Genomic DNA, 13,470 nt, shown 5'->3' on the forward strand with positions numbered 1-13,470 from the left:
GAATTATACATCCAGTGAAAATATCTCTCAAAAATGAAGGAGTAATAAAGACTTTTCCAGACAAACAAAAACTGGATTCCTTACCATCAGATCTGAGTTACAAGAAATATAAAAGAAACATACATAAAAAGAAAAAGTACGTAAAGAAATAAAGTTCCTTGGAAATGGTCAAAGTAACAAGAAATACAAAAGACACTGTTTTCACATTCGTAATTCCTCTAAAATATTACTGACTACTGTAACATACTGTGGGTTTAAGGTATATGTAAAAGTAAGATGAATGAAAACGAGAGTACAAAGGTGGGAGGTTCTTACGCTACACGTGAAGTTGTACAATATCATTTGAAGGTAGACGGTGATCACTTAAAGATGTATTTTTGTAAACCCTAAGGCAGTCACTGCATATTTTTAAAAAAAGAGGTATAGGGGCCGGCCCAGTGGCACAGCGGTTAAGTTCACACATTCTGCTTGGCCAGCCTGGGGTTCACTGGTTCAGATCCCGGGTGCAGACCTACGTACCACTTATCAAGCCATGGTGTGGCAGGTGTTTCATATATAAAATTTTAGAGAAAGATGGGCACGGATGTTAGCTCAGGGCCAGTCTTCTGCAGCAAAAAGAGGAGGATTGGTGGTAGATGTTAGCTCAGGGTTAATCTTCCTCAAACAACAACAACAACAACAAAAAGGTATAAATAACAAACCAATAGTAAAGATAAAATGCAACCATTAAAAAAATAAAACTTTGTTTTGTCTTGAACTCTTTGTATCTGAAGGTGAAGCTCAATGAAATAGGAATCTAGAGAGGTAAGTGCAAGTTCCCCTTGTGCCACTCACGAGCTGTGTGACCTTGAACAGGTAAGTCCCTTCCTCATCTATGAACTGCAACCACGTATCATCTCAAACAGGTCCAGGCCACAGTGGCTTCTGGGGACATATGGAGAGAGGCAGACGCAGACCACAGGAACCTCCAACCCTTTGCTAATCTACCTTAAAAACCTGGGATCAGAGGACACATTAGCGCCCACCAGGCAATTAAGCGGGGCCCACTGGGAGGCCAAACACAGCTGCTGGTGGGCAGACAAACTTGCAACAAAATGTAATGTTGTTTCAACAAAGTTGAAAGCCTGGACTCTAGGCGATCCAGGCTGCCTGAGTTCAAATCCTGCTCTGGCACTTACTAGGTCCGAGAGTCTATGCAAGTGCCAGAATTTCTCTACACTTCAGTTTCCTCACACATAAAATTATGATAATACAAGTGCCCACGTCGTAGAATTGTTATGATGATTAAACAGGTTAATACATGTAAAGTGCTTGAAACAGGGCCTGATACACAGTACATGTTCCTGAAACATCAGCTCAATTATCAGTATTGTTATTTCAGAGAACCTGGACCGATTTTCTAATGTCTCCAACTTGACTTAACGGAGATTTGGTTCTGAATGGGCAGAGGGGAGCTTATGCCACACTGGAGACCACGCCTGAGAGCACCATGTCCACGGGGTGGGAACCACTTCCTACACACTGACACGACAGGCCTGTCCAAAGTGGGCCTGCCTGCACAGAGGAACACTGAGACCAGGCCTGTGCTTCCAAAGGCAGCTCCATCGCTCAGGCCTCTGCACTGACGTCTGGTCACAGACCAGGGTCTGGGGACAGCAACCTCTCACGCAGCCCCATAAAGCCTGCTGCAGCCCTTCCTCTGTAGCTGCCTTTACGATGTCCACTGCCCAGTACCTGGTAGGTCATCAGTATCACCTGGGCTGATGGAGCATAAGAAACTGCTCCATCTGGGATGTGAGGCATGTGTGAGACCCCTGAGTGGCCAACCCAGAAGCTCTGTGACTAACAGGGGAGCAGGGACCTGGCCAGACTCCTCTGCCTCACACTCAGTGAGGTGCTCTTCTCTGACTCCTAAGGCCAAACCCCAAGGTGCCAGGAGCACCAAACGGGGATTACAGGCAGGCCTGCAAATCTCACGAGAAGTCTCACGCCAGAGTCCCCAGTAGTGAGGGGATCACTTCTCCCAGGGAAGTGGCAGGGGCAGCCCATTCACCGTCCGTGTGGAAAGGGAGGGCTAGCAACAGAGACCCTTGGCTCCAGAGGCCACACAGGGTCACTGCAGGTGCTCAGGACTCAAGAGTCCCACACCTGCATTCCAATTCCAGATCTGCCACTCAGGCTTCTCCAGGCCTCCACTTTATACTGTTTAATACGATTGTCACTTCTCTCCCTGGCTCTGTCCCCGAGACACACATGGGATCCCCACAGGGGCCTGGCCCAGTGACCACCTGTCCTGTAGCATTTACTGGGATTCTGACAAAGAGAACACCGATGGCTTGAACAAGACAGCAGGTCATGCCCCCACAGTTTAAGAAGTCCTCCTGGAAGTCAGGCCAGGGCAGGCGCTCCTCAGTGAGCACCGGCCCAGATGAAGACCCTGCATGGCTGAGCAGCACACCGGACAGGGAGGGTCCAGGAAGCAAGCCTAGCTGGGAGGCTCTCACGAGAACTGGCGCCCTGCCCGATGAGCTCACGCGCTCACAAGCTGTTGGGCTTGGGGCCTGAAAGAGTTGCTAACTTGGTGGAATCCCAGCTGCGATCACTACAAAAACCAAGGATTGGCTTAAGCAAATGGATATTTACTCCTGATGTCTATCGCCCTCTGGATACCGCCGGTAAGGGCAGGAACCTCTCATGCGTGCATGGAGGCAGAGTGCACCACGAGTGGTGTGGGCAAGAAAGGGCAGCAGTGTGCCTCGGACTGTCTGCTGCCCTGGGGAGCAACACCCGGCAGGTGGGGCCTCCCGCTGAGCCTCTTTTAAAATAACACCCACAGCAACAACCACCAGAGCCCAGGAGCAAGACGTATAAGCCAAGGGACTGCGCAGGAACAGGGGCTGCAACCACACTCCCCTCGAGCCTCTCAGACCTGCGAGTGAGAACCACAACATCTGACTCTCTGAAACAGCAGAGAGCAGAAGCCAGCACTGGCCCTGAGTGGCAGTGTCATGACTCTGGACAAGCCTTCATCCTAGGGGTGACCACGGGCACCTAAGGAGCCCTGAAGAAGGCCAATGCTCAGAGGGACATGAAAAGGGTCTGGAAACCTTCAGGAGCCACCAGGTCATGTGGCACCCCTATAGACGGGCTGCTGGGTCAGATCTGGAGAGGCAGGGGCTGTGCAGACTGGGGCGCCCTGGCTGGAGCTGAGACCCTCTTCTCACCAGGCCTGTGAAGCAGAGGGTGGGGGTGGTACTCGTGCTTGGAAAAGAGAGAACGGGTACATCCCTGCAAACAAGCTACCAGTGGGGACTCAGAAGGCCCAGGGTCAAGTTTCTCTCTGATCCTTTCGGGTCTTGCGTGTCTCAGAGGATTGGCACAAGGTATTTAAAATAATCCTGATTTTAAATACTAAGAAGTAACCCAAAGTTTCACACCAAGAAGCAAGTCAGACCAAATGAAAACTCAGTTTCATTCCTTTTACATCCATAGGGTACAAAGAGAAGAATGAAAGAGCTCTTAAAGAATGACTCCCTGAGGCCAGCCCAGTGGCGCAGAGGTTAAGTTCACATGTTCCGCTTTGGCGGTCCAGGGTTCATTGGTTTGGATCCCGGGTGCAGACATGGCACCGCTTGGCAAGCCATGCTGTGGTAGGTGTCCCACATATAAAGTAGAGGAAGATGAGCATGGATGTTAGCTCAGGGCTAGTCTTCCTCAGCAAAAAAGGAGGATTGGCAGCGGATGTTAGCTCAGGGCTAATCTTCCTCAGAAAAAAAAAAAAAAAAAAAGAATGACTCCCTAAGGCCAGCCAGGTGGCTGAGCGGTTAAGTTCGCATGCTCCGTCTCAGAGGCCCAGGGTTCACTGGTTTGGATCCTGGGTGTGGACCTACACACCGCTTGTCAAGCCATGCTGTGGCAAGTGTCCCATACATAAAACAGAGGAAGATGGGCTCAGATGTTAGCTCAGGACCACTCTTCCTCAGCAAAAAGAGGATTGGCTATGGATGTTAGCTCAGGGCCACTCTTCCTCAGCAAAAAGAGGAGGACTGGCTATGGCTGTTAGCTCAGGGCCACTCTTCCTCAGCAAAAAGAGGAGGATTGGCTATGGCTGTTAGCTCAGGGCCACTCTTCCTCAGCAAAAAGAGGAGGATTTGCTATGGCTGTTAGCTCAGGGCTAATCTTCCACCAAAAAAAAAAAAAATAAGTAAAGAATGACTATCGATATATGCAGATGGCACCTACCCCTTTCCCTGCTCTCCTGGTAAATCAGACCTTCCTGTGCAGCTGACCAAGGACCTCAGCAAGACTTCAGACAGAGAGACGGTGGGTGAGGTTTGCCGCGAGGACCATCTTCCTGTCATCAGCCGAGCTGCTGTAGGTGGGACAGTTCAGGGCTGGGCGGGGCAGGACAGGGAGGACAACAGGTTCTCAGCGCTAGGAAGAAGCTCTCGGAGAACAAGAGGCCTGAAGCCAGATGAGCTGGCCGGGCAGGCAGCAGGCAGGGAGAATGGGACCCGGACAGAGACTAGAGGGCTATTTGGACTTGCGGTGTGCAACCGAGAGCAGGCCGCTGAAATGGGAAGCTCCTGCCCCATGGGCCTCTGCAGTGGGGCAGGAGAAGGAAGGGTGCCATTGACCCCTTTCCTCTCCCCACTCGCAGAAGGCCCCAGGAAGTGTGTTAACTGCCAAGGAAAGGCCTGTGCACCCAGGGAAGGCCACAAATGGGGGAAACCTCTGGGAGAGCAGAGGCAAAGGCTCCTCTGGGGTGAGGGAGCACACAGCCATGGACTCTACCCTGCAGCTGAGGGCCTCTGGGCAAGGACTCACCCTCCCTGAGCCACACTCTGCCTGCCTCCTACTCAAGTGAATTCAGCATGGGCTCAAGCACCACCATGCACAACCTTCATGCTGCCAAAGGACCCTGATGAAGGGAAGCAAGGAGCCTGTATGTGTGTGGGGAGCGGGGTGGGGGGCACGTTCTGGCCCGGAGAACATGCAGCCTCCATTGGTTGTGAGCTGAACTTCCAGGCCTGGCTCCAGTCCCGCCTCCCCCACAAAGGTGGCCCTGGGTGTCCTTATTTGGGACCCTGCAGACGAAAGGTCCAAATGGGCTGACATACGGCTTTGTGTAAGTGTGTGTGTGAAGGCCAGGGGTGGTTCCTCTACATCCCAGAGGTCTGGGTGCAGGCCAGGCACAGGGGGACATCCCCAAGGTACTGGCCTGTGCTGGCATTCAGAGAAGGACCAGGTGGGTCTGCCAATGCTTGGCAGGCAAAGGCTGCCACGTCAGGTGGCAGCAGCCCTCTGTTCTCCTGCCTGCCTGCTGAAGGAGGGCCAGAAGCAGGAGGCAGAGGCAGGCAGAACTGGCTGCTATCCTGCCTTAGCCACTAACTGGAGGTTCTGTGGTGGGTTGTCCTGGGCCCCCTGGTCCTGAGGCAGAGCAGGAGACAGATAGAAACTTCTTGTGCATAGTTGAGCCGGACTCAGCTGAAGAGCCAGACTTCTCCCAGGGCTCGGTGGAGCGGGCCTTCTGGGGAAACATGCACACCGAATGGGACCCCAGGGACTACCCAGGCTCCTGATCTCCTGAAGGAGCTGCCTAGAAGACAACAGGAAAGAAGAGTGGCACTAGTAGGCAGGCTATACAGGCCAGCCCTGCTCTTCTTTTCAGAATGTTCTTTTTAAAGTCTGCCCACACAAAACCTGCTCACATTAATTAATATTTGCAGCAAGATTATAAATATTTCATTCTCTTACTGTTGATCACTGGAATGTTTCCTTCCACGCCTCTGGGCCACTCCAGCCCCTCCTCTGAATTCTTGGAGGGATGTACATTTGCCAGCCAGCTGCTGATGACACCGCCTGCTTCTAAGCCCTGGCACCCTCCACTTCCAGGGTGGGACTGCAGGGCCAACTGCAAAGGAACAAGAGCTGAGGACGCAGAGGGAAAGGGATCTGGCCTGGTGACAGAAAGGCTGCCCGTCCTACCGGGGGCGAGAGCAGACTGTGTTCTGGGTCTTTCTGTGTTCAGGTTTGACTCAGTGCAAAGCCCTTGGACACTCTCAGGATTTCCAAGCCAGCCTATGAGAGCTCTTTAGTTACAAGACACAAGGTTCTGGTGTCTCCGTATATGTGTCTTCTCTATTTACTCCAGTAGGAAGAACAGAAATAGTGTGTGACCATTTATTCCATCAGCTCAGCTCAACCAATGTTTGAAGAAAAAGACATGGGGTTGTGCCATCAAAAACTGCAGCAACTCTGACTAGTGAACCCTGAAAAGATCACAAATGTTCCACCAACTAGAAAACAACAGGTTTCTAAGAACAATAAACTTGGGTGGAATCACTATTTTGAGAAAGCTTTCAACTAGACAAAATCTGCCCCATTCGGTCCTTGATGTCCCCTGGGAAAGGACATGTCCACCAGGAATGGGGCTGGCTGTGTGGGACAGGGTGCCCTCCTGCAGGCCAAGGAGACTGGACAGATGCCCAAGAGAAGAGACACCAGATACTTGGGGGCCCCAAAAGAAAGGCACACAGACAAGAGGCAGCAGGCAGGCATGAGGGCACCACACAGGGCACGGGCTCAGCCCCCGACCCTTCTCTGCCAGTGCTTGCAGGTGAGGGCTGACCCATAGCACCAGGCACCTGGTAGCCCCAACGCGCTCTGACAGCAGTGCTGCGCCTGCCAGGACCCCGATGCTTAGAGCAAGGATAAGACTTGGCCTCACTGTGCATCTCTCACCACATGCCTCTCGCCCCAAACCCCTCACCACATGTCACTCTGTTCCTGGAGCCAGGTAAGGCACTGACCAGAGAGGCCTTGGGGAACGTGAAGTATTTTCCTAGCCAAAGGCAGGTGGGCAGCTGTCTCTCGACACAAATGTCAAGGGAAGAGCAGCAGCTCTGTTAGGTGAGAGCCTAGTGCCCCTGCAGCTACCTGGTGAGGTTCCCAGGAAGGTGCTTCAAAGAAAGGATGACTGGGAGAATCTATCTTACTCAGAGCCAAAAAAGAGGGCGATGCTGTGACCATGACACTTGCCTTCCTGCCTGCAGGAAAGAGCCCCGGCTTCGGGCCCAGCTGGTTTCCCAAGCTCTCTCCCCTCAAAGTCACCTCAGGCGCCTCAGTCACCAAACACCATAGCTCTCTCCAACCTCCATGTCTTTGCTCCCATTGCCCCTCATGTGAAATGGCCCCGCAGGCCTGTCTAGAGGCCTGCCTCCTCCAGGAAGTGCCCCCAACCCACCAAGCCCCAGAGCCAGCTGATAGTACTCCCTCTTGGCACCAACCACTGCCCCAGGGACACACACATCCAACCAGGCAGCACGGATCAGGGCGCCCTCACCTTGGCTTTCCCCACAGGGCCCTCTTTCACGTCCAGCACACAGCAGGCATGCGATAAATGCCACGACCAGCTGTGGCCCGAAGATTTTTTAAAAGGTAAGAATGAGAGGGAAGAGAACAAAGGAGGTGACTGGCTCTGCCCTCTTACACCCCCTTTCTCTGTCCCAGCACCTGTGGGGGACACGCAGGACAACCTAAACTCTACTCAGAGCCTCTCCCACCTTGAGAAGGTCTGTTCACAGGAACACAGCTGCCCACCAGAAGCTGACTCCCTCTTGGCCGTGGGAAGGGAGGCCGGTGGGCAAAGATGAGGCCAGGCCTGCCCTCCAGGACTGACTGCTACATGTGGCTTCCTGCCCAAAGGGACACTGTGGACTGTAGACCACCTCAGAGCATCCTGGCTACTGTGCACAATATGCATTTTTACACACTTGTCCTTGTAAAGATAACCTGGTATCTTAGAGTCTGTTGCCTTTGTTATTTTTTTAAAGCAAGAAAGACCAAAGCAATGGGAACCAGGACTGAGTCACCTGCTGGGCAGGCGGGCACTGAGGGGGAGGCCACTGCTGCGTCTGCATCTGGCCAGAACTGGGAAGATGGGCCATGGGCAGAAGCCAAGCACATCAAACACACACTCTCCAAATCACAGGACCAGCAGATGTGGAGGTGCTCCTAGTCACAGGGGAAGCAGGGAGCCGGACTGAGGACTGAGCATGCGGTCTGTGCTGACCCCTGAAGCGAGCCGTGACAGGTGCAAGCAGAAGACAAAGCCTGGAGAACAGAGTGTGGTCAGGGTTAGGGGCAGCACGGGCAATATTGGTGGAGGCAGTGTAGGCGAGCAGACGAGGATGAGCACAGATGGGACACGACACAGACTGTGACAGCATGGCAGGTGAGGATGGATGGTCACATAGAGGGCTTGGCACAGGGCACCTTGGACTCCCCCAGAAGGCCCAGACGGCCCACACCCTACAACCTGGGGCTGAGGGCAGCCTCTGTTCACACTGTAAATGGGATCAGATGGGCATCCAGCAACCATGGACACCAGCTCCCATGGTGCCCACTCTTCTGGCCCCCAACTTGTTCTCTCTCTCCCCACCCCTCAAGAAAACACCAACACATCACTCAGATCTTGGCTAAAGTTGGCCTCCTCAGGAAGGCCTCCCTCCCCACCAAGAGGCCAGGCCAGGTCTCTTCAGGTTGGTTTCAGTTATACCCCAACCCTCAGCTGTGTAATTCACTGATTTGCACCTGCCTCCCCTGCTAAGAGCCGACAGGAGGGACCAGGACTGTCCCATGTACCTGGCATAGTGCTGACACAGCACCTGATGGGCATGGCCACAAGCTGGCTGAAGAACCCCACAGAAGGCTCAGCCTCAGACTGACCACAGGGCAAGGCCTCCAACCTCTGAGGCCCTTTTTGGCTCTAGCATTCTGAGGTGACATGGAGCATGACAGGAAGACAGCAAGGATCTTGGCCAATCCACCAGAGCCATCATGGACATATCCCAAAGGCCAGTGGAGCCAGGCCAAGTTATGGACCAAGGCGTTCTGCAACAACTCTGCTCCCTGGGCCCTGCCACCAATGAACCTCCAACAGGGAGGGAAACGCACACGGATCCAGTCTCCAGATCCAGTCACGGATCCAGGTGAGTGGGCACAGGGACCCTCCTCGTGTTAGCCTCACCCCTGGTCTGGAGAGAAAGAGACTTAGACCCCAGCTCTTCCTTGGCTCCGCCCCAACTAGCCTGAGCCCTGGATGAGCACCCACCTGCCCTCAGCTCGGCTTCCTCTTGGGGAAGAGGACATGTGACCAAGCCTGCAGGGCGACTGTGAGGAACATGCTACTCCACTGCAGGCACCCAGCCCGGGGCCCAGCACAGGGCAAGCATGCACTGCCTTGTGGGGCCCAAGCACGCACACGCACACACGCACACACATGTGCACTGCATGTGGGAGAGGGGTAGGGATTTTGCTCAGAACTCTCATTATGCTGTGTTTGAACATGCGTAAACAGCAATTATTGGGCGCCCCTTGAAGGTCACAACGTGCTCCCCAAGTGACTTTTTTTCCTGGTCAGGAAACTTGAACACTCAAGATTTCAGCACCGAGGGCAAATAGCAAGCTGATGTACGGGGGAAGTCAGGCAGGGAGGAGCGGCAGCTCGTGTCTTAGTGTCTTCTCTGTCTGGTCTCTCTCAGCTGGGCCAGAGGGCCCCTCCCCAGGTCAGCTGTGGGCGCCCCCTCAACTGCCCCAAGAAGGACTGACTGTGGCACCAGCTGTGGTGGAGTTTCAAAGCGATCAAGGGCCACTTCCAAGGGCTTTTAACTAGAGCTGTAGATGGGCTGCAGGAAGCTTCCAACCCTAGTGTGGGGCAGCACAAGGGTGCAGGTGAGCCAGTTCAGAGAGCAAATCTGGGTCTGACTAAGCAGTCACTATCAAATGTTGACCTACTTACATGCACTGGGAGCTATTTTTCTAAATCTTATACCAAGTAAGAATTGACAGGCTGCTCCCGTGGCATAATGGTTAAGTTTGGTGAGCTCTGCTTTGGCAGCCTGTGTTCATGGGTTCGGATCCTGGGCACGGACCTATACCACTAGCCTGCTGTGTCCACCATGCTGTGGCAGCAACCCACATATAAAAAAAAGTGGAGGAAGACTGGCACAGATGTTAGCTCAGGGATAATCTTCCTCAGCAAAAAAAAAAAAAAAAAGAAAGAAAGAAAGAACGAAAAAGAAAAAGAAAAAAGAATTGACCCCGGTTGATTTCTGGTTTTGAAGCAAAGACATATGAAAGTGGAGAGGCAGCTCTAAGGCAGGGTCTCCTGAATGCACCCAAGGGAAGTCCTGAAACTTGGCTCCCAATCCAGCTGGTGGCCAATTAGCCTCTGTGCTGGAGGAGACTTGGACCCAGAAAGCCTAAGGCCCAGGCCCACTCAGGGCTGCTGCTTCAAAGGACACTGCCTACCCATCTTCTGAGGCCACATCACTGGCTGGAGAGAGGCAGGGTGCAAAAGGAGAGTGACTGGCCCAAAGCCCAGGCCCCTCCCGCTGTCAACTGCTGCCTGGCCTTCATGCCAGCAACAACCACCTGGGATGACTGCACCCAGGAGGCAGCCGCGACGTGAAAGCAACTTTGTTTAATAGTTGTGAGGAAACATTAACCTCATTCTACGGGTGAGGAAACAGAGGCTTGGAGAAGTGAAGTCCCTGCTCAAGGTTCCCGAGCAAGTCAGCAGTGAAGCTGAGCCTGGAACTCAGCTTCCCTGACTCCAAGGCCCGCTCTGCCCTAGCCTCTCTGTCTGAGCCCGAGCAGATCCTGAACCTCTCCACGCCTGCTTCTCTCCATCTGTACCAGGGCCGGAAGCGCTTGCTACCCTTCTTGCTGCAGAAGGGCTCCACTCTGCCCTGGCATGAGAACCAATGCCCCTATTCTCCCACAACAGGAGACTCGAGGCTGCTCTCAGGCCAAGGAGCGGAGCCGCAAATGTGAGGCCACATGTTCTCCTCCCAGGGCTGGGTCAGCCAGCCCTAGCCGGGTCCCAGGAGGCAGGGGTGGAGGTGGGTCTTGCGGACCTTTGAGGCTACCAGTGTATCCCCTGACACCAACAGTCTGTTGCTTCTGCCGGAGCCAGAGCCTTTCCGTAGGAGCTGGTGCAGCTGCTGAAAAGGCCACCTAAGCTTCTCAAATCAGGGTAGTTTTGGAGCTCCAAACACGTTTGTGTTAGACACTGTTTTCTCTCAGAGGCGCAGAGGGTGCAAGTGCCCGAACGCAGCACGCAGCTAGGCCCAGGCGGAGCACAGCAGGGCATGTTGGGCTTCCTGGCACATAGGGCTAGGACTGGGCAAAGGTGGGCCATGGGATTTTCATGGCTCTACATCATTGACAAGAATCACTTTGAAAAAAATTTTTTACAACGATCCCAATTTTTTACAACCATTTCAGTACAACCACTGAAATTATATTTGAGCCTATTTGTATGGGTGCCGTTGCAAACTTCCAGAACAAATAACCATTATGTTGGCACCCAGGGCATGTCATACAGCACCAGCCCCCAGCACTCTGCTTCCCCATGGCTCCATGCAAATGCATGTGTGCCACCAGAGGATGGCAGGGCAGCAGTGCCAGGCAGCATCGTGGTCCCTTTCTGAGGCAGCCCTGTCTCCCTCCTTCTCTGCTCCCACAGGGTACCCATGCCAGGGGAGGCAGATCCAACTCTGTGGGCTGACAGAGCCCAGCACAGCTCCTGCTGCTGAGCTAGCTCCAGCCTGCACGGCTGGGGAGGGGATGCTGGCCACGGGGCTGCAGACAACCCTGAGAGGCATTCCTCTCCTGAAAACCAGCATGGCGCCAAACCCTCACAGAAAGTACCTGGCAGGAATGAATTCCCAGAGCAGAGATTTATTCCCAGGGTGTCTTCTCAATATTCCCAAGAGTAAATGGTTGGGAACAGGGAGGTTTTCCTGTCTAACTTGAGTTACATAAGGAGGGGCGCCTCACTTTGGGAACGTCTGCAGGACTAAAGTGCAGAAGAGCAGGGGGATCAGCTCCTCCCATGTCTGCTCAACCCTCTGGGGCAGGCAGGGAGGTGCCAAGAGCCGGGACCACAGGAAGGGGATGGAGGCACGCAGCACACACTCAGATTCACAGCCTCTGTCTCAACACACATGCTATAGGCCAAACCAAACACAGGAGGGGACACTGCAAGTCTCCTCTCCTCTCAGACCACAAAATGCCCCTGAAGTCAAACACTGCCACCTTCTCATCCTTCACAGCTCTTCTCTAGGGACCCACGCACTGGGCGGGGGGCCTCAGCAGGGTGCTGGAACAAGGCGGCATGGTCCCTGACCCCCTTCTACCCAGCCCTGTGCTGGTCCCCAACTTCAAGACTACCACAGTGCCCTAGAGGCAAGTCCTTCCTCCAAGGAGCCATTCTATAAAGGCCATTTGGCAGGAGGCACAGCCCTGGGGCCAATCCCACCCACCCAGTGGTTCCCATCCCATCAGGGAAGGAGGAGCAAGGCCCGTGTCCCCACAGCCCTGGTGAGATGAGTGCCATGTGAACAAGGGCCCGGGGCCTTTCAACACTGTCACTACCTCCCCAGGGCTCCATGTTAATGGTCCTCTAAGTCCACCAATTTGGCTCATTTCAGCAAATATTTTGTCACCAGCATATCACTGTAAAGGTGAAGAGAACATGAAGAAATCAAGCTACGAGGTCAGCATGCAACCTCCTAATGTTAGTAGGGAATGTGGTTGAACGGTTGCCACCTGCCCCCTCCCACGTGGGATGGCCTGGCACATGGTCCCCACTGACCCCCACCATCAACCTATCTGGATTCCCAAGGGTGATGAACCCAGCACCAGTCACAACCTTCCTATGACCATCAGAAGAACGTGCCATAATGATGCAGGTGTGAGGCAGGCATGCCAGGGCTGACTGCACAGGAGCTGCTCTAGGTGGCCACAGACACCAACAGCCAGTCCATGAAGACTTCTGACGGCCCGTCAGTGTCCCCATTTTGCAGGTGGGAAAATGCAGGCACAGAAAGGTAAGGTGCTTTAGCCCGCCCTGGTCCTCCATGGCTCCCAGGTGGGCTAGCTGGCAGGTGGCAACCCTGAGCATGTCTTGGAAGCACAGAATCACCGTGAGTCCATGAGGTTAATGAACAGCCGCAACATTGCCCGTGTCACCCCAGACCCAGCACCCCCCCTCACCAAAACAAAGCGACTCATCACCCGAAGCACCCTCCCCCGAGATTGGTGTGCCGCCCTGGGCTGGCAGTAGGGAGAACAGGGACTGTACCGTCCGGCGTCGCCTGCTGGTGGGGTTTTTTACATTTGACGTAATCGTGGTCAATCGGAGTGGCTGTGTAAGGTGGGGATGTCAGACCTGGGCCAGAGGAGGAGGGGAGGGAGGCTCCGGGGCCCGGCAGTGTCCCAGCTGAAGAGTGGGAGTCCTCATCCACCAGGCAGGCCTTCTCCCTGTGGAATAGAGGGTTGAGGTGCAGGTCAGAATCTCCACACACTACTGAAAAAGGATGTGTGCCAGTCTGGGACAGTGTCCTTCCTGGCTGCTGAACCCCAGGCCACCTTCAAGGGCCTCCTCCACCCTCCCCAGGG

The 13,470-nt window shown here is 54.0% G+C and overlaps 1 protein-coding gene across 6 annotated transcripts in view; it reads right to left on the reverse strand.

Moving 5' to 3' along the window:
- CABIN1 (calcineurin binding protein 1) overlaps positions 1–13,470 on the reverse strand; it is a 149,658-nt gene that overhangs the window by 67,399 nt on the left and 68,789 nt on the right. For 4 of the 6 annotated variants that reach the window (XR_011542181.1, XM_070628267.1, XM_070628268.1 and 1 more), the window contains exon 27: positions 13,154–13,332. Coding sequence is in view for 5 of the 6 variants with exons in the window: in XM_070628267.1 (XP_070484368.1) it covers positions 13,154–13,332 (179 nt within the window). In the remaining variant the exon portion in view is untranslated. The remainder of the gene's footprint in view (positions 1–13,153; positions 13,333–13,470) is intronic. The other 2 variants (XM_070628269.1, XM_070628270.1) reach the window with 1 other exon arrangement.

This window comes from Equus przewalskii, chromosome 7 (genome assembly GCF_037783145.1).
Source record: "Equus przewalskii isolate Varuska chromosome 7, EquPr2, whole genome shotgun sequence".
NCBI classification, from domain to species: Eukaryota; Metazoa; Chordata; class Mammalia; order Perissodactyla; family Equidae; genus Equus; species Equus przewalskii.